Source organism: Diceros bicornis, chromosome 40 (genome assembly GCF_020826845.1).
Source record: "Diceros bicornis minor isolate mBicDic1 chromosome 40, mDicBic1.mat.cur, whole genome shotgun sequence".
Taxonomy (NCBI): domain Eukaryota; kingdom Metazoa; phylum Chordata; class Mammalia; order Perissodactyla; family Rhinocerotidae; genus Diceros; species Diceros bicornis.
The window spans coordinates 13,702,479-13,730,256 of record NC_080779.1 but is presented as its reverse complement, the minus strand read 5'-3'; the positions used below and the strand labels follow the sequence as shown (position 1 = coordinate 13,730,256).

Below are 27,778 nucleotides of genomic sequence, written 5' to 3'. Positions count from 1 at the left end.
CCCTCATTGGGAGGTTCTAAGGATTCAACTGAGTCAACGTATGTCAAGTACTTACAACGGTATCTGGCATGTATCAAGTACTCTGTGAACGTCTGTCGAGTAAGGGCACCTGTAACTCCTGCGAACATTCCAGACAGCAGTCTGCTTGTGCTCCACCACCCGCCCACAGGGTCGAGGAAAGCCCTCCCTTCTGGCCACGCCCTCAGCCCCAGGCCTACCTTGCGTTTCCTCTTGGATTTTGGCAAAGCCTTCTCGGCAGGGGCGTCGGATGTGTGGCTCGGCGGTGCGCTCTCAGCGTCCTTGGTGGCAGGGGCGCTCAAGACCCCCGGCTCCTGGGGCAGGTGTTCTGGGATCCTGGACAGGAGGGTCAGGTCAATTTTGACCCAGAGAGACCTGACCTCATCACTGTCCTTCAGCGGGGAGAGAAGCTCGTTCCGGCCGAAGGGGACCAGCGTGTAGAACTGCTCGTCCAGCTCCTTGGCGATGTCGCTGGTGGTCCTGGCGTTGATGGAGCCTACGGGGGCCCGGGGGCCGCCGCCACTGCTGGTGCTGTTGGCAGCCTCCTTCAGCCTCGGGTCACTCCCGGCGGCGGCGGCGGCGGCGGCCACGGCCTGCGCTTTGGACAGAGGGTACTCGTCCTGCTCCGACTCCAGGTCCGAGTCCGACGAGGAGGACGAGGAGGACGACTCTGTCTCAATGAACTCCTTGGATTTGGGGGCGAGCCTGCTCAGCCCCCGCGTGCGGCGCTTCTCGCAGGTCACGGAGGAGCGCAGCTCCTTGCGGTGGCCGGTTCTGCTGGTGGCGCAGGGCCTGGCTTTGGCGGGCTCCGGCGGGGTCACCACGCTCGCGCCCGGGGCGTCCGCGGGCTCCTCGGGCCGGTGGCAGCTGGCGCCGTCGCCGGCGGAGGTCCTCTCGGCGCGCCTGGTGGGCTTCTTGCCCGCGGCCCTCCGGGCGGGCGCAGGCGCGCTCTCGGGGGGCGCGCCGGGCACCGCGGGCGGCGGGGCGGCTGCCGTCCCGGGCACGGCCACGGCCGCGGGCGGGGACTTCTGCTTCACGCCCTTGCTGCCCGGGGCCTTGTTCGCTGTCCTCGGCCTCTGCTCCTCCTTGCAGGCGCTCTTGACGTCCTTCTCCCGCGGCCCGGGTGGGCAGACGTCGGGAAGCTTCCCACAGTCCGGCACGTCGTCTTTCACCGGGGTGTAGTATTGACTGCTCTCGGGCCCGTGGCTTTCATTTTGGATCAGAATAGGCGGCTTGTGAGGATTAACTTTGTTGAGCCATTTATCCAGCTGCCACTTGTTAGAGGACGCTGGTTCAGCCTAAAAGCAGACAACCAGCGACAACAAAACATCTTTTATTACAGACTCACTTGAAAGGGGCCTGGCCTTTTTTATCTTCACTTACTCCTCTAGGCGTATGAGCAGAAACGAATCGGCTGGAAGCAAAAGGAAAATGGAAACCATAGGTGTGTGTGGCGCTCACCTGGTGTACAGGATGCGGGGATGGCCCCCCTCCCCTGTCCTAGGGCACTTAGTGTCAGTGCAACAGTTTGAGGCCTTTGGAAAAATAAGGGGATAGCACTGTGCTTCATTAGAACCCATGTCCAGCACTTCTGAGTGTTAAGCAATGTATATATTTTATCATTATACCTACATAAACTTGAGATTCCACAAAAGTTAACTGGGGAAGAGTTTGGAGGCCGTGAGTGTTACAGCACTCATTTTTTGTAAGACTTAAAATTTGGGGGATATTAGAACAGGGAGCTAAGTGGAACCTATAATCCCAAAGAGTTAACAAAAAATTATGTGGTGAAGGCAAGTGGGGCATAGTTATTTCATAGTAGAAGCAATAACTTTGGGGAAGCGGCTTGTTCAGTGGTCTAGAAATCCTATTTCAAGGGCACGGGTGTGTGCCCTATATGCTTTGGCAGTTGACTTGTTAGTCCATCCTCAACCTACTTCCATCCCATTTTGCCAGAAATGTTTCAGACATGGAGGTGATGATGGAAACCTTCCTGTAAGCTGTTTTGCTAACTTAGACCAAATCATGGCTATTACAGGTTTTAAACTCTGCCCCATAGGGTTCCAGGGGGTCAATGAATGCCCTGAAACAGCATGTGAAATGTCGTGTAGATGCATTTTTCTGGGAGAGGTCCATAGTTCTCATTCAAGTCTCTAGGGATCTATGTCTCATAAAAAGGTTAAGAACTAATGATGTTACAAAGAGCAAATGCTGCTGATTTCTAATAAAAGTCAATTTACCCAGCATCCATGATTATTAATAGAAAAGAGGTGTATTGATAAGTGTAGAATATATTTTAGTGATTAAGGTGACATTTTTCCTTCCGTATGGCCTCCCACCCTCTCAATTCGTGGCATCTGTTGTTTCAGGGGGAGACTAGATCCCAGCCTAGAATAAAGATGACATGGCTTAGCTTTGCATTTCAAACTTGATTGGTTCAAGTCCAGAGCAAGTCAGGCTCCCTTGTAGGAGAAAAACATTTTTTTAACATAATAATTTCCAAAAGCTTGCTTTTAAGTGTCAGGATTTGTTTTTCAATAGTGAGATCCACATCAGGGCAGAGCTTGGGAAAAATCACATGCAGCAAGGAGCTGAGGGGAGTGAAGAGAGGGCAGCATCTTATGCACAGGGGTCCTGGCTGAGTCTGCAGGGGTCCCCTGGGGCCTAGCTTAGGGAGACGGGAAGTCTCTAGTGGGCCAGAGTGGCTTGGGACCTAGATGAAGAGGACACAGAATGTGGGGACCAGATACTAGATCTATGGCAGGGACCATGGACATCCTGCTGATTCCCCCAAAACAGCTGAGACTGACTGCACTTCAGGGAACACCAGCACAGGGAGTCCAGTGACTGGGAAGGACAAGCAACATTTCGGTGGAGGCCGGCATGAGGATCCGAGGCCCTTCCCTGTGGCCGTGAGGATGGAGAGGCCTCATTCTGGGACACAGGTGTAGGAGGAGAAACCCTCATGGCCTTGCTAGGGAGTCGAGTCTTTGACTTGACTTTTTGCTTGTTTTCATGCATCAAAAGGACCAGGGCTCCAGAGCAAGATGCAAAGAACAAAAAGATATATCTTTTTTGAGCCTCTGAGTTGTTATATGTAAATTCTGACCTTGCTTTATTTTGGCTTGTCCAGGGAAAGGGAACGCAGGAAACCTGCAGAGCACCCAGCACATACTGCAGTAGCAGATGCATGCCATAGCAACAGCAGGACAGCAGGACACAGAACAGCTTCTTTGCTAAGGGGAAGCTTTCACCTTCTCTGAGATTAACTGAGTGTGGCTGAAAGCTACTTTGGTGGCAAACAACTTGTGACTTCTGATATTGTCTCCTCCCCGCCCCCATTTCTCTCACTATGACCACTGACAGGTCAGTGACTTTTGTGTCTTAGCTTCCCTAGACGAACGGGGCATAGAAATATGAACGGATACTGAAGGGGTCTCTTGCAGAAAGGGTACTCATCTTGGGAGAGGGTGCACACACTTGTGGCAGAGCACACCACTCACCCTGGCCCTACCATCCTGTTTAACACTAGCTCTCCCTCATGCCCGCAGTCCTGAGCCTTCCACAGCTCATAGCTCTTGTGAGAGAACGCAGGGTTCTACGTGTAGCCAAACTCAGTTGCACATGGGGAGATTTGCACTAAAACTTCCTGATGGGACCATTAACAGTGAAAGGGAAAATTTAATAAATTTAGTACAGGCCCATTGCCTGATGTGCGTTAGGGTCATTTTTTCTGTACTTCACAGCTGAAGAAATCAGTCTGAGGTACCATTTTCAACACACCGCTAAATCATGCTCCCTTTCTCAAGGATCTACAATGACCTCCTATTGTCTCTCAAATGACGTCTAAATTCCTCAGGCTGGCGTTCAAGGGCATCCATCATCTTACAGTCATCTTTCACTGCCAGAACAGATACAGTGTGCCTCCCACTTTACAAATATCATCTAACTTAATCCACACAGATAGGAAATATTATCACCCCTAATCTGTAGATGAGGCTCAGAGAGGTTAGGTGACAATGTCCAAAGCTGCAGTGCTACCAGGCACCACCAAGACTAGACCCATGTTTGTCTAGGTTTAAAGACCAGATTCCCTCCCCGCTGCTTTGCCTAATCTCCCATGACGCTCTGGCAGAGCCTGGTGAAAGGAGGGCCTCATTCCTTTGAGAAGTGTTGGCCTTCAACCTAAAATGATAGAATTAGATCTGATTTTGGGAGAACAGCACTAACTCTCCAAACAATACCTGTTGCCCTCTGTTATCCTCAAGGGCATAGTCTTTTGATGTTCATATTTGTTTCCTGTGTATATGTCTTGTGTTTTCAATAAAGCCAAATACCTTTTTCAGGCAGGGGCCAGGTCTCTGTTTCTTTGTATTCCTTGTAGCATCTATAATAGGTTAGGGAGGCAGATTGCTATGACTCTGCTCCTAATAAGAACAACTCACAATGGGCTGTCACTCAAATTTATTCCTTAGAATGACCTCATAGATTAGGCAGGACAGGAATATCTGCCATTTTGGGGATGAGGCAATTGTGGCCAAGGAAGCTTACATGGTTAAGAGTTAAGTGGCAGTGGAGGAGGGAAAACTCAGGGCTTGGGACTCGCGTCCACTGGCATGCTGCTGGCTCTGGTCCACTTCCTGAGCTGTCCACCCAGGATTCTGCCCAGTGTTTCTGTTTGTCTGCTCGCTCGCTGCGTTATATTTGCAGCCACGACTCTCCTCCCTGATTAATCTTCCCTCTGATTCATGCACAAGCTCTCCACCGTGTGCCTTGGTTCCTGCTTCACCTGCATCCTTCATAGCGCTCCTTGTCAGGTACCCCATAGACTCCTAATTAAGGAGAAGCTTGTTGAATCAATGAGTAACTTGCATCACATTTCTGCTGACTTTCAAGAACGATCTAGGGCAGCATTTTCCAAAATGTGCTTTTAGTTCATATATTCCATGAAGAAAGGTTTCCATGGTCAGGTAAATTTGGGAAATGCCGCAATGGGGAAACACAGCTTACATGAGCAATACTATGGGCTGGGCGATGCCCTAGAGTAAAGAGATGGGTTACACCTACTTTATCCTGGCACTCCTCAAAATCATGCGACCAGGCTCTTTTTCTCCCATGTGGTACCTATTACCTGGACAACACTGGTGTTGGAGGCTCCGTGTGCTGGTGTAAACGTGCCAGCTGAGGGAGAGGGCACTTTCCCCCTGTAAAGCTGACATGAAAGGACGTACCATGCCAGGAAAGAAGATGAAACTCAAGTGAGAAAACTTAGGCTGAGAACAACTAAGCAAACATCAGGCCATAGAGAGGGGATCTGCAGTGATGGGAACATTGTTTACAGCAGCTCTTTCATGCTAGCTGGCAGATACGGCGTTCTGCTATGGTGATTCATGTAAAATGCAGTGGCTTTCTCCCACCACAGCCATCAAGAACAGCTCAGATGAAACTCAGCTGAGCCGAGTGGGTTTCCCGCACTGGCACGTGGAGGGAGAGAATGCAGGTGCCTTGGACCATCAGGAGTGCCTCCTTCTCCTCCCACATTAGGATGTTCCCAGGAGGGGAAGTGAGGGCCAGAAATGCTTTGCCTCAAAGCAGCATAAACCGGTCTGTTCACAGTGGAATGTGAAGTGTTTGGCTATACAGAGCCTCACTGTCTTGTGGGGTTCAGGGAAAAGAGTCTCACTGCTCTCTATAAGGTGACCTGGGCCAGCTGAGTCGGAGTGAAACGGTGACCCTGAGCAGGGTCAGCTGGATAATGCTACTTTCCGTCTGCGATTTTCATTCTGCAAACTCATTTTATTTCTAAAGGGCGCGTGTCTGTATTAATCTTGGGAAAAATGTTAAAAGAAGACTTACTTGCATTCCAACGAATACATTTCTTTCCAATAGAAAGAAGTAACACGCAATGTGGCACACACATCCCTTGCTACTTCTCATTCTCTCTGCGTAGAGAAGCAGGGAATTGAAAACTAATTGGCCTCAGGCAACTTAAACTTTCAGGCCTGCTTTAGTAGGCTCATGCTCGCTCCTTAGCCAGGGGCCTCTGATAGCTGCTGGAAGAAATGATGAGAGCTTCCTTTCATCACCAAGGAGTTCAAGTCTTTGTAATTATCTCAGTGACATTTAGAAAGAATTTGCTTAAAGCACTTTATAACTGTACTTCTCTTAGGCTGGGTTTCAGCCTCATTCAGGAGCTCTAGGATTCACATTTCAGCATGCAAATTAGACTAACATTCATGAATTTAACCTTCAAAGTCACAAAGAAGAGCCTGGATGGGGGAGTGGTCTTCACAGACACTAACACGTTTTGTCCACCTCCCCTGCGCCCCTTGCTCTATGCAATGTCCCTGGAACCCAGTTATTTCTTATGACTAAATATGCTGGAGTTTCTCAACAAATTATAGCATAAAGCTGGCTTTGAAGAAGCCTGTTTAACTCCTTTATTTTCTTTAACTCCTGTATTTTTTTTGTTTCACATATTCCCATTAGTATGTCAGGTCTATGAAGACTGGGCCCTTTTCCGTCAGATAATTGGCGTATCTCAGAGCCAAGCACCGTGTCTGTGGCAGATGCTCAAGTAACTATTTGTTGAATGAATGCTGAATGAGTGAATGAATGAAATTATGAAGAAGGAATAATAATTTAGTTTCTGGGAAAAGTCAGGGTTATATCAACCTACGGCTTTTACAGGTTAATGTTGCTAAGGGCCTTCCCCTTATACAGGTAGATAGCGATAGAAAGAGAGAGAGAGAGAGATGGTGGGGGGAGTGAGCCTCATGGAAAGGAGACAAAAACGCGAGAGAGATGGAGAGGGCTTATTTCAGGAGGATGAATGGAGAGCTCTCAGTGCAGAGCAGAAAGGTGCTGAAGAAGAAATGTGCGGAAAGACAACCTCCCTGGTTTCTCAGTGCTCCTGCAAAGAGCCTCAGCCTCCTGAGAGGAGAGTGAAAGGGAAAATCCTGCGGGAATTTAAGAGCCACTCTGTGAACTTGAGATAAAAACACAGCTGCTTTCAGGTGAGATAATGTCCTAAGGCACAGGTACAAAAGCTGGAAAGGTGAGTTGTGCCGGCTCTTAACGTGCTCCCCTCTCACCGCCATGGTTTGCAGGATCATTTCAGAGCCTATTCAGGGCCCCATAGTGGTACAGAGCGTTGTAGGTAAAAAATTAAATCCTATGATCCATGGTAACGTCAAATGTTTATACACTTAAGAAGAAACCAATTTATTCCTTCTTTAGAAATCAAAGCCTACCCTTACAGATCCACAGACTTGAGAAGTTTGCTCTCAATCCTCTCCCAAGAATCTCCACCCTCTGAATTACTATTTAATTTCCCGTTTAAAGTAGAAAAAGCAATGGTTTTTATTGGTACCTTATAATGTTTTTACATGAGGCACCTAAATCTTCCATATAGATACTCATTATAGCTATAAAAGTTTTCATTATTATTTGTAGGTTGATGCTAATTTTTCTTTTTATATTTTCACAAAGAAAACACAGTTAGGAAGGTTTTATTAATATTTACAGCCCTTGTTCTTCTAATCCGTGACAAACTGCAGAAAGGTAAGATTCTAACCATGTCTAATCTACAAAACTCCTGTGATTTACGGGTGGCCCCACTTCCTGGGCGGTGAACTGCCCTGTCTGCTTACTGCCTCTGCTGACCCTTAGGGAGACCTGATCCATAGGTTATTTCCAGTCAGTGATGTTTACGGCATACTTGGAAACTTCTGGAAGTCAGGATAGAGACTTTTGAACAATGAAAGATCAAGTTTCTGTACTTCAAAGGAAGCTCTGTAATTAGGAGAACTGCGAGGAGGGGACAGAGTGGGGAAAATGATGAGCCCAAACAAGCCCAGACAGACTGCCAAGGGGTGGTGGCCTACAGGGGTCATGGCTGGCAGGCCGGTCCTCCTGTCACAGCACGGAGGTGGGGGGAGGTGGTGAGGTGTGAGAACCAGGACTCCTCGGGTTTACTGTCTTCAGAGGGAGAGAAGCACGCAGGTGGGGGCTCCGGGTCAAGCGTGGGTCTTACCTCGGGACTGGAGTAGTGGGGAGGCTTGCTGCCCTCACTCTCGCTAGAACTGCTCTCGGTCTCCGAGTCGGATCCAGAGCTGCTCTCCGAGTCACTGGAGGAACTGCTGCCGCTGCTGCTGCTGCCGCTGCTGCTGCCCTTGCTGGAAGGCACAGAGGCTCTGCAGTTGGTCTGCTGGACCACGGTGCTGCCAGCCCACGAGGCCCCCCGGGAAGGAAAGGGAAGGAAAGCCAAGTGAGCAAACACGAAAACACCACCGAGCAAGCTGTCGTTCAACCAGAGAGAAGAGGCACACAGTCCACACATCTGTCAACCATCACTTGGAACTTGAAGGGCAATCATCAAGGTCAAAGACATCTTAATGGTTAAAAAAAATTATATATATAAATAAAATTGGCAATGAAAGTTGGTGCCCCTTGGTAGCTGGCACTAGTTATTTGTGTGGCCATTTTAGAAGGGAAGGTGGTGTAATCTCAGAATAACTGTTTCCATTTTGCTGCTGTTTTGGGGAATAGCTTTTCAAATGCATCCCCAAATCCAATCATCTTCAAAAATGCAAGGAAATCCAAAATGCTTGAAATATTTTATAAAGAATGAAAATGTCTGTTTGCTTTATTTTCAGAAGTGGGCTGTCAGGAAGGGCACAGTGTTCTGCTCTGTGCTTTCATGGCTGCTGGAAGGTTCCGGAGATTTGGGGACTGTCAAAGTTACAGTCTTGCTTCCCACTTCTTCCTGCTCATAGAGACGAGTGTTGTAGTCTTTACAGGAGCTGGCTTGCTGTCTAAATAATAATTTTCCTTTAAGCCCTTTATTAAAGAACTGAAGATCCATCACTTACACATTTTTATATATTCCAGACTTTAAAATTCCACGCCTGTACAGTGGCTTATAGCAATAGCATTTCAAATTATACTTGATGTTCATATCCATGCTGAAATTTGCCAGGAAGTTATATACTCATATACTCAAAGAAAACAGGAAAAACTGACACTTTCTAATGGTAATTAATTAGCCACAAAAATTCAAGTAGCACACATCCACCCAAAGAGTGTTTGAACTAAAAAGAAAGTTTTGGTACTCACATAATATTCAACATCTTCAAAGTCCTTTATTAATTGCATTGAAACACACCTGAATCTGATCTCTGGAGGTTAAATTCTAAACCCAGAAAATGCAGTGCTCCCTTTTTTGTGCTGAGTCAGCAAATATCTGCTTGCCCCTTCCAATTGTGACCACTGCTCCAACAGGACCACCTTTAGGGAAGGCCAGGGTCCAGGTGAGCTTGCCAGAGTTTATGGTCTCAAGTGCAAAGAAGCTTGAACAAGGTAAAGGACCCTTTATACCCGCCCCTTAAATCTGTGACAAATGCTTTGCCCAAGGACAGATTCTCATAAATCCTGGGTGTGGGGGCAGGGACGAGAGTTAATACTCATTGGAGCCCTGCTTCTCCTAGAAGAATGAGCAGACAAGAAACTATCTTGGAGGATATATCTGAACATACAGACACCTTTTTGAACTGCAGGGTTAGGGAAAAATGGGGTTTGAACATAACCTTCCCTAGTGGTTTCTATTTCTTCCACCAATGTCACGGTCCATACCCACTGTCGGACAAAATTCTTCAACCTCAGACACCACCTGCACGTTCATGCCTCGCCTGAGCTGCGGCGATTTCTTTTCCAGCCTATCATTTGTGTCTGGTGTTGAGTGAGGAATCCTGGATCTTTCGACAGAGGTGGGGGAGGGAAGGTTAGTGATCAAAGGGCTGTAATATTTCTTGCTTCCCTTATGCACTAAAATCCATCTTTCCTGTTGGCTGAGTCAAGATGGCTACTCTCAACGGAGTCATAAAAAAAAAAAAAAGACTATTAGATTCTGACCAAACATGAACATCTGGGATCCATGTTATAGTTTGTCAGGAGGCCCCCAAAATACTGTGGAAAAAACCTCCAAAAAACAAACAACCCACTCCTCAAAAAAAAACCCCCAAAAACTCAAACCCCAAAACCCCAAAAAGCAAAGCAACACATGATGGAGGAAAAAGATATACCTCCCCGCCACACTTTGGAATGACACTTGCTGAAGCCTGGGAAATTAAGATGAATGAGGAGCATTTTGATTGGTTTTCTATGACAGTCAAAGGCTTTGATCACTGAGCAGTACATTCTTCCTGCTCTAATTCAAACAACAAAGAACCTGTGATGCTGGTGTGTGTGTACCTGGGCGTTGTGTGCGCAGCATAAGCAGCAATGTGTGTGGCGTTCCCTGGGGCTTGTACCACAAAGTGACTGACTGTCTTTTGAAAAGCGGCACTTTAATTTCTGGGAAAATGTCCATTACACAGTTACAGTGCTGCCTCCTTTTCATGACTGCTGTCCTACAGTAAGGAGACACACGAGCCCAAGGGGACAGAATCTCTGATCTGAACTAGATTGACAGAAAAGCCTTCTCCTTTTATGTTTTCCTTCCTTAAATTAGGAAATTCACTTAAAATGACAGTTTTACTGGCATAACTATTATTTGTTTTTAAAACAGCTGAGAAAGCCAAGAATTTTAGGTTTTTCTTCATGCTTTTCTTGGAAGGGCTGTGAGGCTTATGATGCCTCTGGGGTCAGGATCGAAAATATTCGTGTTTCAATGGTCCTGGTAGAGAATATGTCACTAGAAACAATCCATGTCAAGGATGGGAGCCTGGAAGGGCTCTGGTGGCTCCAGCTGTGGGACTGAGATAACTATCCCTACCTCCACGAAGGCTGCCCCACTAACTAGTCTTTGTGTGGGTCCTTGGGGGCAACTGGTCGTTGGGGCCTCAGCATGGCGACTGCCCTTGCCATGAGTACATGCATCTGCCTTTTGTCTGTCGGAGCAGCCACAGCAGGGGGGGTGGCAGAATAAAGTCGAGGAAACCGGGGATGGTCACTGCTGCAGACTAGCACTAATGAAAGGATGGGCTCAGCTAAGCCAGGAGGGCTCTTTGGATTCACGGAATCAAGAAGATTAAAAAGACATATCAGAAAGACCTTCCTGAAAGAAGACTTTAGGCTTTATGTATTTAAAATTGCCAACTGAAAATTTTAGTGTGCCAGCTAGTTGTCAGTTTTCCATACCAAAGATGTTTTAAAGAAATTAACTTAATTAAAAATTAACTTTCTCCTGAAATGATAACATAGATTGATTGACATGATGACACAGCCTTGGGCAATTTTTAGGGGCGTTCGTGGACCCTATGCCATTTCAGGAACATGGTGCCATCGAGTCTGCAGACATGAAAGTATTACTGGGATCATGGAATAAAAGTCTTTGTGTCACCAAACTTAGCACAGTGCCTGGGACATAATAGGCATTCACATGCGATTACCGAATGAAAAAATCAACAGGAAAAAATACATCATTGGGTTAATGAGTTAAAAAAAGGATTTAACTTTTCAAAAAGGTTACAATCTCTCTTTTCCAATAAAAAAATTATTTAAGGGGATTTCAGCACTTCTTGTGCTCCTCCAAGTTTAACACTTCTTCCTGTCAGAGAATATTTCTTTACACGCACTCTAAATTCCACCTGCTATAGTTTAAGTACAGTTCCCTCTTGGATGGTTTATGTACCTTTTGTATTTTGATTACATGGAATGTTTTGCTAGTTTCGTGAGTGGTCAAGACCAAATACGCCTTTGAGAGAGTCCCAGCTTTATTCTACATGAGCTCTTGCTGTGTCCCTTCCTTTGGCTACAGTGACACATTCCTTTCACAAATCTGGCCTGGGCTAAGTCCGAATACAGAAAGTAAAAGAAAAGATCTGGAACCTAAATGACAAATCCCGAATCTCACAGCCAAGGGTGCTCCCGCCTGCCAAGCGTATCGTAGGGTCGGGATAAATATCCAAAGCTGTCCACAAGCTTTCAACTGACAAGTAACTTGGAGGCAGACTCTCTGCCTGGTTGGCACTGTGTGAATAGCTGAGACACCCAGCACAGTGCCTTGCACCCTGTGGGCATCCATTGGTATTAGCTGCCTGATGATATTTTAGAAGAGGCTACAGCAGCTTCTCACTCAACACTCTGTAGGAACTCAACAAATGCTTGATTTCCAAACTGTAATCAGTGCCCTGGCAACAGTATTTCTTGATTGATAGCATCTTTATTGATATTAATTAATTTATAACTATAACCACATTATGAGAAGTGAAAATGATAAAAGCTGGCATAAGGAAGTTCACCGTTGCTGGAATTATCTTCCAAAAAACAAAACTGATAAGACTGTCAGTCCTATACTAAAATTTTTTTGTTTGCTCTGCAATACCATCAGGCACAATTCTTCTGTTACACGTGGCTTTTGAAGCTCTTCATGGTCTCGCCTCAATCAGATCTCCCGCTTCACTTCAATGGGTCCATCCCTAAACCTCAGCCATAATAAATTTCTCATTTTGACAGTCTGCATCTGCTTACAGCTAGGGCCTTTGCACATGCTATCTTCTGTGCCAGAACGTCCTTTCTTCCTTTCTTCTTCTGTTACCTCCTACTCACTCTCCAGGACTGAGTTGCAATGTTACCCTATTCTGTAAAGTTTTTCCCAATTTCCCAGGCATGATGGATGTTTCCTCCTCTGAGCCCCTTTAGCACATTGCCCATTTCTCTATTGTAGCCCTTACCATATTAAGGATAGGAATTATCTAATTTGTCCATGTATCCCCAGAGCTAGCAGAGGGTCTAGCATAAACAGATTCTCAACAAATATTGATTGAATGAATAAAAGAAAAATGATCTTTGATACAGTGTGTAAGAATATATTTTGTTATACTGTGAAGTAGCCCATGAGATGTTCATAAATAGACATATGTATTTCTTTCTCTTGCTTTGGGGCTGCTGAGGATTTCATAAAACTGATAACTTTAGAAAGCTACCATCTATATTATAGGTTGAAAATTGAAAACCTACAGAGGCCAGGCAGGTAACACAAATGAGTGAAGTGTCCAGGTATAAGAAAAACAAATGCCTAACGTGATGATAAATGACAGTGGACCATTGGCTCCCCAGTGGGAAAGGTGTCAAACCAGAGTCTTGTCTGGTTTAACGCTGCTCCCCCTTCCCAGCACTTCTCTGCCATGTGGGAATGAGAGCCCAGTGTTACCAAATCCTTCAGTTTTTTTCAGAGGAAGCCCCAAACCCTGATGTTTATATCAAATCTCGTAATTTCAAAATGCTAGTAACTAATTTGTAAAGTTTTGACAATGAAAAGGTTCATTGTATTTTAGCAATGATACACATCTGTAGGTCAGATGAGGCCTGTGAAGCACCAGTCTGAGACCCATGTCCTATTATTACACATTCTGAAATCCTCAGATGGTCCCATTTAAAAGAAATAGACACAAAGAGACCCACAACCAGGAGTTTTATGTCTCTCAGAGATTTAGATTAGCAGGGACAAACAAGAGGTTAATCAAATACACTTACTCTCTCAGCCTATTTATTTAAAAATTTTAAAATTCTGAAACAATTACTAATTCACCAGAGGTAACAAAAATAGTAGAGATGTCCCATATACCCCTTACCCCGTTACTCCCATGACTATATCTTATGTAAGTATACTATAATATCAAAACCAGAAAACTGACAATTGTACCATGTATATACAGTTTTATGTCATTTTATCACACGAGTAGATTCATGTAACCACCACCACCACCATCAAGATACAGAACTGTTTCATCACCACAAGGATCTCCCTCATGCTATTCCTTTACAGTCACACCTGCCTCTAAAGCCCCTCACCATTCCTAACCTCTGGGAATCACTAATCTGTTTTGCAGCTCTAAAATTCTGTCATTTAAAAAATGTTATATAAATGGAATCACATAGTGAGTCCTTTCTTAAATGAGATTTATTTTATCAGTTTTTGGTTCACATATTTTTCAGCTCTGTTGTTTGATGCATACATATTTAAGAATGCTATGTCTTCTTGGTGGCTTGACTCTTTTACCATTACGTAATGTTCCACTATGTCCCTGGTAATTTTCCTTGCTCTGAAGTCTACTTTATTGGATAGGAATATAGCCACTCCGGTTTTCCTTTGATTAACGTTTTCATGGTATATCTTTTCCATCCCTTTTCTTTCAACCTATTGTTATATTTGAATTGAGTTTCTTGTAGACAGCATATAGCTGGGTTATGTTTTTTTATCCTCTTTGACAATCTTTGTCCTTTAATTGGTGAATTTAGGCCTTTTACATTTAATACAATTATTGATATGGTTGGAGCTTAAATTTGTCATTTAATTTTTGTTTTCTGTTTGATCCCACTGTTTTCTTTCTCCTGCCTTCCTGTTCCTTAAAACATGTTTTAGAATTATATTTTGATTTACTTACAGTGTTTTTGAATTTATCTCTTTGTACAAATTTCTAAATCATTTTTCTAGATGCTACATTATAAATAACGTCTCACAATCTACTGGTATTGTCATTTTACCAGTTTGAGTGAAGCACAGAAAACCTGCCTCCTTAACTGTCTCAAATATTTCCTCTAAATATATTGAGAACTACATAAAACAATGTTTCAAATTTTGCTTCAAATGTCAAACACAATTTAGAAAACCCAAGAGGAGAAAAAAAATTTATTGTATTTACCCTACTTTTACTCTTTCCATTGTTCTTTCCTTCTTGATATCATTTATTTTATCAAAGTTCCTTCTTTAATCATTTCCTTTCTGTTTCACGAACTCGCTCTGGCTGTTCTTTTTGGGGAGTTCTGCTGGCAACAAATGTTCTTAGTTTTCGTTCATCTCAGAATGTCTCCATTTGTCCTTCATTCCTAAAGGAAATTTTCAATGGATGTAGGATTTTGGGTTGACAGTTCTTTTCTTTCAACACTTAAACAATGATGTGCTACTTCCTTCTGGCCTCTGTGGTTTCTGAATCCAGCGTCATTCAAATTGTTTTTATTGTTTTAACCCTAGAGGTAAGGTGTTGTTTATTTATCAGTGCTTTCAAGGTTTTTTTTTTGTCTTGTTTTCAGAAGTTTGACTGTGATGTGTCTCAGCATGAATTTATTTGGGTTTATCTGGTTGGGGTGTGCTCAGCTTCTTCAATCTGTAGGTTGATGTCTTCTGCAAAACTTGGTCCCTGAGGCTCTGTCCTTTTTCTTCTTAGTCTATTTTTCTCTGCTCTGTTGTTCATAGTGGCAATACCTATTATTCTATCTTCAGGTTTACAAATTCTTACCTCTTTTCTCTTTATTCTACTGTTAAGCTCATCCATTAAATTTTTAAATTTCAGTTATTGTAATTTTCAGTTCTAAAATTTCCATTTGGTTCTTCTTTATTTCTTCTATTTCTTGCTGAGACTCTATTTTTTCATTTTTTTCATGTGTGTTCTTAACTGCTTGTTGAAGCATTTTATAATGGCTCCTTTAAAATTTTTGTCAGATAATTCTAATATTTATGTCATTTCAGTATTGGCATCTATTGATAGTCTTTTCTCATTCAAATTGAGATTTTTCTAGGTTCTTCATATAATTAGTGATTTCTTATTGTATCCTAAACATTTTTCATATTATAAGACTTTGAACTTAAAAAAAAAACAAAACTGCTTGGGGGCCGGCCCCGTGGTGTAGCGGTTAAGTGTGTGTGCTCTGCTGCTGGCGGCCGGGGTTTGGATCCTGGGTGCGCACTGATGCACCGCTTGTTAGGCCATGCTGTGGCGGCATCCCATATAAAGTAGAGAAAGATGGGCACAGATGTTAGCTCAGGGCCAGTCTTCATCAGCAAGAAGAGAAGGACTGGCATGAATGTTAGTTCAGGGCTGATCTTCCTCACAAAAAACAAAAACAAAAACAAAAACCTTGCTTGTTTTAGCACTCTTCCACTAACACCACACCAACAACAGGGCATCTCTTTAGAGATGGGCAAGGGTGGAAGAAAGTCTAGGCTTCCCACTTGGCCTTTGCTGATGAGGGTGGTGGTGCGGTCACCTTTTTTCCCCATGGTATTTGGCTGGAATAGAGCAGTTATTGTCTAAAAGTTTTCTTTTTGCTAGGATACCCATTTCCTGGTCGTTTGACTAGAGAGAGTTGGCTTTCCTGGAGCTCTTCTAAAAAAAATCTATGCCTGTTGGCATTTCTAGGTTGCCAGCTTCCCCAGCATTCACTCTGGGCTTTATTAGGAAAAAAGAAAACCCAGGGAATTCACCACTTTGTCTTTTCTCAGGTCTGAAGTCCCTAGCTGATATGCATTCTCTTCATCTTTCCATCTTCTTATGTTTGTTTTATATACAATGTCTAAGGATTTTAGCTGTACTTAGCAGGAGGAATAGGGAGATGTATATCAGTATCTTGTCCCAGAACAGGAACCATCACTGGATATTTATCAAGTGGAAATGAACCCTCTCTCAATACTTCCAACCTTCAGCTCTGGTTAATTGTATCAAAAGCTGATGAATGAAACAACCACTAGGTCTTCTACAGTCCCTGCTCATTTTATTTAACCAGCCAAATTAGGCATTAATTCATTTATTTAAAAACCACTTACTGTGGAAATCAAGCTCAGATTTTAAAAATATGCATACCAAAGCTAGACAGGACATGTCACTAAGGAGTCAAATGAAATGAGGTTGTAAAAAAGCTAATGATAAAAAGATGAGTACTTTAGAAGTTATGTTCAGAATAAATGACACAGGCTAAGGGATGACATGGTGTGATGGTTCTTGAGAATCCACTTTGTGCCAGGTACATCAGAGCCACAGCAGGTATGTGTGTTGGGGGAGGGGGTGTGTTTGGGGAGGAGGGAGTTAATGGACATTCAGCTATGCACAGAGCTGAATCAGAGGAGGAGTCAGCTGCTCCCGGCTTCTCCAAGAAAAATAGCGTAACTGTCAAAAACAGTATAGAATCATAAAAAGTAGATGAAATCAGCTATGAAAACTGTAGAGCAAGTTATAATACCATTTGTTGACAATACAGAAACTGCACATTTTTCATTAATCTAGAAAATCAAATAAAGAAAAGCTCTACAAATAAGTCGTAACAGAGCAGCCGGTACCCAAGAGGAGGGAAATAGTCATATCCCAACACCAAATAGGGGCTCAGAACAACGGACACGCCTCCCTCAAGACCCCAGACCCCCAGGAATTTTTTTGTTACTTTATGCCGTTGTCTCCTCCTTGTAGGTGAGGTATTATTCTGCCTCTTAATAGGTGAGGACAATAAGGTCCCTAATAAGAGACAGAGCTGAGATTCTACATCCAGAAATGTACCCTATGAAAATAATCAGGGATGTTCAAAAACATTTACCTACAAGGATATATGCTCTTAGGTTATTTGTAATAGGAAAGGATTTATAAACAACCCAAATGACCAACAATAGGGGATTAATTAAATAAATAATGATATACCCTTATGAGGGAATACTTTTCAGGACTATCTAGTCATTACAAACATATTAGAACAAAAGATTTACTGTCATGAAAAATTCTCACACTATATTTGTGAGGAAATGGGCTTTCAATACGGTAGCCATCTGGAGGCAGAGAAACTGATCAGGAATACTTAAATGTTGCCTCTGCTTTTTCCCTGGGAGAGGATCAGGTTTTGCTGACTTTGGGTTTTGCTTAAGAATCAGAGGGTCCCACTGTCTATATACAGGCTCTTACATGGGAGTACTGAGCACACAGATTGTCTAAGTCTTCTTGACTAGTTATGTGAGGCCCAAGCATACAAGGACTGAGATGTGAGCACCGTGTTAGCAGCTCTACGGGTACCTGGGGATCTGTGCTGGTGTACAGTGCACCTGTTCCAGCTCTGTGGGGCACCTTTGCCTCAGCTGTGTTTCTGTATCCTTTGCCAAATAAATTGAAGACCTAATCTAACCCCACAGGGTATATGTGTGTGGTCTTTCCGTGACAGTCTGATGGCTACCAAGCAGCATGATTATAATTATATAAAAATATAAATACAAAGAAAAAAACAGTGGAAGGATATTTACTCAAATATTAACTGTGGATATTTTTGGGTGGTAGAATTATGAAGATTAAATATATTTTTAACTTTCCTATATTTTCCAATCTTTTATTTTTTCACTAATAGAACCTATGCTACCCTTTTCAAGTCTATTTGTTTGTGGAAATTATTCTATTAATGTATTATTGAATTTAGCTTGTTAGTATTTTATTTAGGATTTTGGGAGGATCTATATTTACAGGTGAACTTAAAAACTGTTTTATTTAATTAATTAATTTATTTATTTTTGTGTGTGGAAGATCTGCCCTGAGCTAACATCCATGCCCATCTTCCTCTACTTTACATGGGACGCCGCCACAGCATGGCCTGACAAGCAGTGTGTCAGTCCGCACCCGGGATCCGAACCTGTGAACTCCGGGCCACCGAGGAGGAGCGTGTGCACCCAACCGCTTGCGCGACCAGGCCAGCCCCGTGGTGAACTTGATATACATTTATATTTATCTATTTTATATTTTGGGGGTGAATTTTGGCAGGTTTTGTATCATGGTTATTTTAGCTTAAAAAATAAATTGGATAGTGTTTTACCTTTTTATAATATTCTGGAAAAGTTTAAATAGTATGAGAATTATCTGTTCCTTGAGAGTTTAAAAGAACTTACCACCAGTAAAATCATCTAGTTCTAGAGCCTTTTATAATGGCAGTTCTTTGATATCTTTTACAATTTATTCCTTGGTTATTGTCCATTTCTTTTTTGTCAATTTTGTTAATTTATTCTTTCCAAATAAAACTTAATTTCTATTTTCGAAAAATTTATATAATATTCTCTTAAAATAAAAAACATTGTATCTATTATATCACCTCACCCCAAATTTTGTTTTCTCTTCCCTTTTTCTTCATTATGTCTGCCCAAAGTTTGTCTATTTTATTTTCAAATCTCTCTTCACCTACATAATAATTCTAATATTTTCTGACTTTGCTTCCTTCTACATTTTTTAGGACTATTATTATTATTATTATTTTTTGTGAGGGAGGTCAGCCCCGAGCTAACATCCATGCCAATCCTCCTCTTTTTGCTGAGGAAGACTGGCCCTGGGCTAACATCTATGCCCATCTTCCTCCACTTTATACGGGATGCCGCCACAGCATGGCCTGATAAGTGGTGTATCAGTGCGTGCCTGGGATCCGAACCCAGGCCGCCAGCAGCAGAGCGCACGCACTTAACCGCTATGCCACGGGGCTGGCTCCTATTATTATTATTTTTTCAGGATTATTTTATAAAATTTTTACAAACTTTTTGAGTTGGAAGCTTATTTCAGTTCTTTTATTCTTTCTTAATAATGAAAGCATTTGGGACCATCATTTTGCCTCTGAGTATATTTACAGTTGTAGGCGATCACCCTCATAATCCTGCGTTTTTATTTTCTTTACTTTCTAAATAGATTATTGTAGTAGTTTTAAATCCTCCTTTGATCAAATAGTTATTTAGAAGATTGTTTTTCAAAACAAGATGACTTTTAAAAAGGATAAATGTTACATTTAGGTCCAAAAACTAAACATGGTGAATGTAGCTTAATACATGTGAAAACTTCCAGCAGGATGGTGGCTTCAGCCACCAGGGGGAATCTTAGGGCTCAGGTAAGACACCTGGTGAAGGTGAGCAGGAAGGGCAGGCAGTACAGCTCATTTACTGTGAACCTGGATGGGATGGGAACAGGGAATGGCCTGGGGAAGGGGTTAAGGCCATAAAGAAGACTCATACTGCACTGTGCACATCCCAAAGGTCCCCGAAACCTTCTGCTGGCCTCAGGGAAGGATAAAAGCCAACACAACTGGATACATGTAGCAGGAGAGAAATTCAGTAATATAGGAGGTCTATAAACTTGGACATAAACTATGCCCCATAATTCACTGCTGATGGTGTTGTAGTATATGAAATTCTTTCTGTTACGAACCAAAGAATCCAGAAATCCTGATCAGCCAATCGGGCCGTTTGCATAGTCCTATCAGGGAATGAGAAACTAATGCCAAAATTCCAATTTTATGAAAAGCTTTGGGACACAAGGCTTGGTCATCAATTTTAGACAACAGAGAGCATAGATGTCACCTCATGGGGCCCTTGTCATTTCCTGGATTTCCATCCTTTCTGACATCAAATGTCCTAGATGACAATAAGCCACTGATTCTTTTTTGTGTGTGTGAGGAAGATCAGTGCCGAGCTAGCATCTGCCAATCCTCCTCTTTTTGCTGAGGAAGATCGGCCCTGGGCTAACATCCGTGCCCATCTTCCTGCACTTTATATGGGATGCCGCCACAGCATGGCTCGACAAGCAGTGCGTTGGTGCGCGCCTGGGATCCGAACCCTGGGCTGCCGCAGCGGAGCGCGTGCACTTAACCGCTGCGCCACCAGGCTGGCCCCAAGCTACCGATTCTAGACACAGCTGTCTAGACTTTGCTCTGCTTCCCTAGCTTACATGGGTGCATGGCTTGGGGAATCTGCTTGAATAGCACCAGAACACCCTTGAATTGAGGATTCCTGAGTTTACAGCATTACTACCTAATGATATTTGCTAAGGAATATAAATTCTTTGGTTCTGGGGTCAGTCCTACTTTTGGATTTATCAGATTTTCTTTTTAGGATGGGTGAAGAATGTTCTCTTCTAGATGGAACAAGACAAAAAAAGCTATGGCTTGGAGCTCTGGGTCATATTTGGAACAAAGTTTTCCTTTCAGTTGAATCAAGACCCACGTGTGACCCAACCAAGGAGAAAGACATTTCACAAATAAAGCAAAAATACAATAATTTACAAATATTTGGTTCCCAAATATTCCTGGACTTGTTGATAGTTTTTGTCTGTTTCTAAAATAATATGTTATTTATTTAAAAAAAAAAGGCCCCTAAGAGAACATTCTCCACTCAGCTATCTTCTCTGGACTGAAGGCTTGGAATGGGGTGCTGCCCTCTGGTCCCTTCTTCAGGTGAAGTGTTCTCGGGGCATCTGTAAATGTCATTGGGAAGCAGAGAAACATCTACACGTCTTGTCTGTGTAATGGACAAGATTTAAGCTGGGAGTCCTGATGGGTGAGGGTCCTGGGGGAGGTTGGGCTTGCCCCATGTGGAATGCTTCTCTGAAAGCCTTGCATTGGTTCACCTGGGCCACCTCTGCACCACACAGCTAAGCAAGACCAGTTTGCAGCTGCATTTCCATCCTGTCCTTGGGCCCTGTTTGAGAGACTGTGCCCACAAGGAGCTGCCTCTGGTGACACAAACTTGCTTCCCTTACAGTCAGGTAGGTGGTCACCAGTGACACTGAGTTGAAAAGCCCTTCCTGGCCCAGAGAGCATCTCAAAGCAGGGAATTCAATATCTTCCTTTTGACAGTTGGGATGGGAGCTTCAATGTGGCAACAGCTCTGGAGGTCCTGGGCCCCACTGCCAGAAAGCTAGCACAACTACTCCCCTGGCAGAAGGAGCTGAAACACGGATTAGGTGAAGGCCATCTGGGTGGGAGTGTGCGGAGACTGAGTGTTGAAACGGAAGGGCGCTGGCCTCTGTGAGGCTGAGCTAGCTGGCTGTTGGCGGGGGAGTGCTGCTGGGTGCGAGTGTTCACGCTCCAGCTGCTGAGAGTGAGCTGGCCACCCAGATGAACGACCTGAGCAGGGTTTCATTTGACCTGCTCACAGGACAAATGCGGCTCTCTGACCTGCTCAGCTATTTTTCCTGACTCTGTCACTGCTGGATGTGGGTAGGGAACCTGCCCACTTGATTGCTTTTCAGCCACCTGGTCTACAATGGCATGCTAACAAATTCTGGGCTATCATAATGTAATGCTACCCCGAGTTTTTCTCTCACCCCGTCCTCAGGGGTAGGTTGCCCAGGGACTGCTTCCAGAGATGAAATCACGTTGTGGGGACATGCAAGCCCCGTTGCACTCTATTGAGTTCCATGCTTCAGTATGACAGTCCTGGAAGACAGAAGTTCTATGTGAAGAGCACCTCTTGTGCCTTCAAGCCATCTGAGTATTTTAAAGCAATAGTCCATTAGAGATCCAGCCACCCATGTACTTACTTATATGGTTCTTAAATTACTTATAAATATTTTCAGTTCAAGGAGGCCTGTACACAGTGCAGCCCCACACTGCTGCCCTCGTGGGAACTCTATAAGCCATGTGGCGATAAAAATTTACCTGAGTTCCCTGACTACTTTTTTTTAAAAAAAAACAGCTTGAGATATAATGTACGTACCACAGAATTCACCCATTTAAAGTGTATAATTCAATGTGTTTTAGTATATTCACGGGGCTGTGCAACCATCATCACAACCTAATTTGAGAATACTTTTGTCCCGCTTAAAAGAAACTCTGTACCCATTAGCAGTCAATCGCCCTTTCTCCCACCCCAGGGTCCCCTTGCCCCAGCCCTAAGCAACCACTAATCCATTTTCTGTTGATATGAGTTTGCCTATTCTGGACATTTCATATAAATGAAAGCATACAGTATGTGGTCTTTTGTGACCAGTTTCTTTCACTTGGCATAATGTTTTCAAGGATCATTCCTATTGTAGCATGTATTAGTATAATATTGTGGTTGAACAATATTCCATCGTACGTGTATACCACATTTTGTTCATCCATTCATCGGTTGGTGCATATTGGGTTGTTTCCACTTTGGGGTTATTACGAATAAAGAGATGAACATTTGTGTACAAGTTTTGTGTGGACATACATTGTCATTTCTCCTGGGTAGATACCTAGGAGTGGAATTGCTGAGTCCTATGATGACTCTCTGTTTAATCTTCTGAGAAACTGACAGACTGTTTTCCAAAGCAGTTGCACCATTTTGCATTCCCACCAGCAGTGTATGAAGGTTCTAACTTCTGCTCGTGTTTGCCAACGCTTGTTATTGTCTATCTCTTTGGTTCTCCCGATAGTGGTGGGTGTGATGGGGGAGCTCCTTTTAGCTTTGATTGGCATTTCCCTAGTGACTAATGATGCTGAGTATCTTTTCATGTCCTGAGCGGCCATGTGTGTATCTTCTTTGGAGAATGCCTGTTCAAATCCTTTGCCCTTTTAAAAATTTTATTATGGAGCTGAAATAGTTCTTTATATATTCTGGATCAAATCCCTTATCAGATATACAATGTGCAAATATTTCCTCCCTGCCTGTGAGTTGTCTTTTCACTTTCTTGATGGCATCATTTGTAGCAAAAATATTTATAATTTTGATGTAGTCCAATTAATTTATTTTTTCTTTTGTCACTTGTCCTTACTTGACTTCTTTTAAAAGTAACAGACACTTGAACTTATATGATTCTTTAAAATTTTTCCAAGTATTTTCTTTTCAAGTCCCTCCTCTGAACCTCACAATAAACCTATAAAATAGGAAAGTCAGGTATCATTACATCCACTTTACAGAAGGAATAGAGAGGTTAAATTGCCTACTCAAGGTTGCACTCCTAGTTAGCAGAGGAGAGAAGCTGGAACCCAGGCCTTGGGCTCCTAATGCTAACCTATGCTTTCGGGGGACCCAAATTTTCCTAGCAAGTGGGATAAATTATCAGCCTTTCTGGTCTCAGTCGGGCACATTTAGATACTTTTGCCACGTGAGGTAGGATGATGCGTAGGCTTTAGAATTAGACAGACCTAGATGGGCATTTTACCTCCTCTGCTTGCTGGCTGTGGGACCTTGGGGAAGTTCCTTAACCTCTCTGAGCCTCAGCTGCCTCATTGGTATTAAAGGGGTAATAACAGTAGTGACCTCACAGGCTTGTTAGGTGGACTAAAGAAGAAAACACATGTGATGTTCTTAGCACAGAGCCTAGCATATAACAAGTGCTCAATAAACATAGGTTAACATTGTTCTTTAATTTTTGATAACTGTAATACTTCTTCCAACATGGTAGCCTAAATAAGTAGGAATTCCTCAAGGTTACCTGCATTCTTAACTCACATTACCTGTCTGCTCATTTCAGGATTATAAAATGTTTGATTGGGAAGTAACCTGGGAGATCAGCTAGTCTGACTCCCAGAAAAGAGCTGTAGCACAGTGTGTCCAAAATTACACAGCAAATGAGCTGCCCAACACTACTTCTTAGAAGTCTCCTCTTCTATTTCCATAAACCTGGCTGTTTTTGTGCAAAGCTCCAGACAGCCATGATCTTGAACAAGGTCAAAGGAAGCTCCCAAGGGAAGCTGGAGCAGCCCAGAGAGATGGCAGCACCCTGATCTTAGTCTGTAATCATGTTTGGCCCCTGAAAACCCTCCTTCTAACCCAATCTCTATCTGAATAAACCAATTGCGTTTCTCTCCTGTGTTTAAAGCAAATACGGTGAGTGTCTGAATGTCAGCAGCGTGTGGTGTTTAATTTGCATCTCACCAAGGAATACAAGATTTAAGGATGATGAGCAAAAGGGATTTTTATGGAAACCAAATTATAGCATCTGAGACAAAGACTTGTGGCCGTCTCAGTTCAAGCTGTGATCTTGTTAGCTGTCATGAACCAAGCTGGATTTGTTCCTTGGATAAGGACTCTCAGGGCAAATGTGTAAAATATTATTCAGGTGTTTCTGCGGGAAGTGCTGTTCATAAGGGCCTTTTCAAAGACTATGTAATAGAGCATAGCTGATAGACTGTGCCTGGTGACAGGGAATAGGGATCACAACTACAATAAGCAAAACACGGTAAAGACATGCTGTGTTTCCATCTTTCCTCACTGCCATCCTTGGTCAGTCTTCAGGCTAATTCTCTTCACTGCCCTAAGATGGCTGCTACAGTCACCACACACAGATGCTCAGAGGAAGGGAGAATCCTGTCTGATTTCTCTTGGTAAGCAGACCACCCCTTGTGCCTCACTGGCTTGAATTTCCTCACATGCCCAAGACTAAACCAGAGCCATAGCAAGGGTAAGACCACTTACATTGGGTAAGACCAACAAATAGCCACCTCTTATGACTGTAGACTAACCAACCTCCTCTGAAGAAACTGCCCCTCAGTGTAGGGTGAATCCAATTGCTGTTCTCTTTGTAAGGAAGTGGAGGGTGGCTGTTGGACAGGCAATTGATGGTGTCTTTCTCACACAGAAAGCCTGCCCCATTAATGAGATCCTGGACATACGCAATAAACTCAACTAGCCAGATACCTGCTACATGACCAACGAAGTTAGCTTGATAAGTCATCCCAGCTAAGAGTCAAGGAGAGAGCCGTGCGGCCTCTCCTTGACGCACACCTGCGTTCTAGTCACAGCTATGCTAATAACTTCCCTGTGGGTCTCTACCTCCTCAGCTATTAAGAGATGGGCTTGGACTAGATGATGTCTCAAGTTCCTCTCACTTCCAATATCCTTTGATAAATCTATAGTTAATTAAAAACAAAACTTGGTGGCCCTCATTTTAGTTATTTATCTCTAGAAACACCTAATATCAGGATTTCTAACTAGAAGCTCTGTTAATTTCTATGTTACTTCTTTTCTTTTCCCCCCAATCAGGATAATGAGCAGTGGGTAGGCCAAGAAAAAAACAGAGAACGCTGGAGCGAGAAGTCATAGGTGATTCGCTCTTGGCAGTTAGTCCTGAGTTGCCTGCGACATGGTATCCTGTGTTTTCTTCCTGGATGTGCACGTAGGATTACTGTATAATGAGCATATGCCAAATTCCTAGCTTTGCTACCTCCAGGAGTCTAGGTAATCACAAACACTCCCTTGACAACATGTACTGAGCCTCAGATATGCCAGGCGCCGTGTTGGGGGCTGGAGATTTCTTATCTTGCTGTGTGTAAAGAGACTTCAAGGATGAGCCAAAGGCATTATCTGCCTGAAGCCAGCCACATCCAGAACACTTTTGATTTTAGCTCTAGGTCAATGAGGGTTTTTCTGCCATTAAGAATTTATAGTGTGCGTTGCGTTGCACTGTTGCTTTGCGCTCACTCCCTGCCTGGCACTGGTCTGAGTGTGGTGGGAGCAAGAAGCACCATGTTAATCCATGTCCTCAAAGTTGGAGGACTTAGAATAATGTTCGAAAGAAGACAGTGTACAGCAAGTGCGAAATTCTGTGATAAAATTCTTAGTCCTCAGAGTTTAGAGAGCGGGGGGAACAATGAGGCCTAGAGTTCTCAGGTAGGACTCCCTGGAAGAAGTGGGACCTGAGCAGGGCCCTAAGCATAAGGTAGGATTTAGCTAGCAGAATAGAGAAGAAAGCCTTAGGCAAAGGTGTGGAATAATGGGTGGGAAGCCAGAGGATAACCAGGAGACGAGATTCACAGAGGGTGGGTGGGCAAAGTGAAGTCAAAATAGGCTCAGACCAGGGGGTGGAACCACGTATCCTTCCTTCGAGTTTACAGAGTCCAGCACCAAGGAGCCCTTCTGCTTAGATACATGAGTAATGATGAGAAGAGCGGAAAAAATAGATTGGGATTGACTGATTTCCTGTACTCTGTGAAGCGGAAATTCTATAAGCAAATATACGTGATTTAAAATAGTAAGACTATTCTGAGTGGGACGCTCTTGGGAAAAACGCTGGGTCGGGGGTCTCCGGCCCCACATCGGTGCGGCTGCTGCTGGAGTGGAGGGCAAACGAGTCAGGGAGGTGGGTTCTCCTCCAACCACTGTGGCCCCTTCCCAACACACTCTGCAGAGGCTGTGCCCTCAAGAGAACACTCGGGGAAATGCTCGTGATGAGAGCGACACCCACGTGCAGAAGCTGAGGATGAGCTGAACCTGTGAGAAGGAGATCACAACCACGCCATTTTACTCAAGAAAGGAATGTTAGAAGCTGGCCTCTCTGTTTCTTTAAGGTTTGCTGACAATAAAAAGGTTGTTTTATGGGCAGGCTGAGCAAAGACGGAGAGAGGAAGAGAGGGGATGCTAAGAAAAAGAAGGGGGAATGAAATAAATGAGAATGTGGTCAATATAATTTTATTTTCTTTATTATTCCTGAGTATGGTGCCAATAAGTCTGAGTTCTGTGACTCCGCAGCTCCACCATCATAAGAATATGAGCAAGCCTGCTCCCAGAAATGAGCTTCCCACTAAAAGGAGATGCATCACCAAGCACCATACCACAGGTCAAGAAAACTCTCAGCTCAGGCCCGGCCTGATTTGAGGACCATTCAGCAGGGTCTGAATGGTCCCATGCATCAGGGCCGGAGACAAGCCAGGCCTGTAGCGCTGCAGCCCTTTTCTTTCACATGGTATTTATGAACACACCACGGTGTCGAGGAGCTGGGAAATGCAGTCAGGCTCCAACTGGGCTCTGGGGAAAGGGCAGGCGTTCTGAAACACGTGCTGGAGACAAGTCCCTGCCAAAAGGGAGCTCCCAGTTGAAGCTTTGGCCTGTTTCTTTGATCAGAATCACTCGGCTTTAAAGGTAGTCTCACTTTTTTCCAATGAAGAAACAATGAGTTAGGGAGTTCACAGGAGAATTTTGGTGGTAGGAGGAAGAGAGGACAGGAGGAAGGTATGTAGTCAGACATCAGAGCGTGCCTGGCGGTGTGTGCCTCAGTTAATTCCAAGGAGCAAAATGCACTTGAGACTTCAGAGTTTCACATGAGAGAAAACACGCCATCAGGATCTTAAAAACCTTAAAAGATAGGCCTTTCCTGATGCTAAATAAAGGCAGTGATGCAGTTTCCCTAAGCCCTGGAGCCAGCACCTGCCACGTGATTTGCAGGGCTCGTTGCAAAATGAGTATGTGAGGCCTTTGTTCAAAAATCAGGAAAACAGGCATCATTACAAGCATTAAAATATAAAGCGTCCTCCTTTCTTCCATGGTCTCTCAATCTGTTATGGCTTTTTTTTTGCTATT

General features: G+C 43.7%; 1 protein-coding gene across 2 annotated transcripts in view; it reads right to left on the bottom strand.

Moving 5' to 3' along the window:
• AFF3 (ALF transcription elongation factor 3) overlaps positions 1 to 27,778 on the bottom strand; it is a 526,951-nt gene that overhangs the window by 41,852 nt on the left and 457,321 nt on the right. For both annotated transcript variants that reach the window (XM_058534464.1, XM_058534465.1), the window contains 2 exons: positions 8,054 to 8,240; positions 219 to 1,316 (listed from right to left, as the gene is read on the bottom strand). In XM_058534464.1, the coding sequence (XP_058390447.1) occupies positions 219 to 1,316; positions 8,054 to 8,240 (1,285 nt within the window). The remainder of the gene's footprint in view (positions 1 to 218; positions 1,317 to 8,053; positions 8,241 to 27,778) is intronic.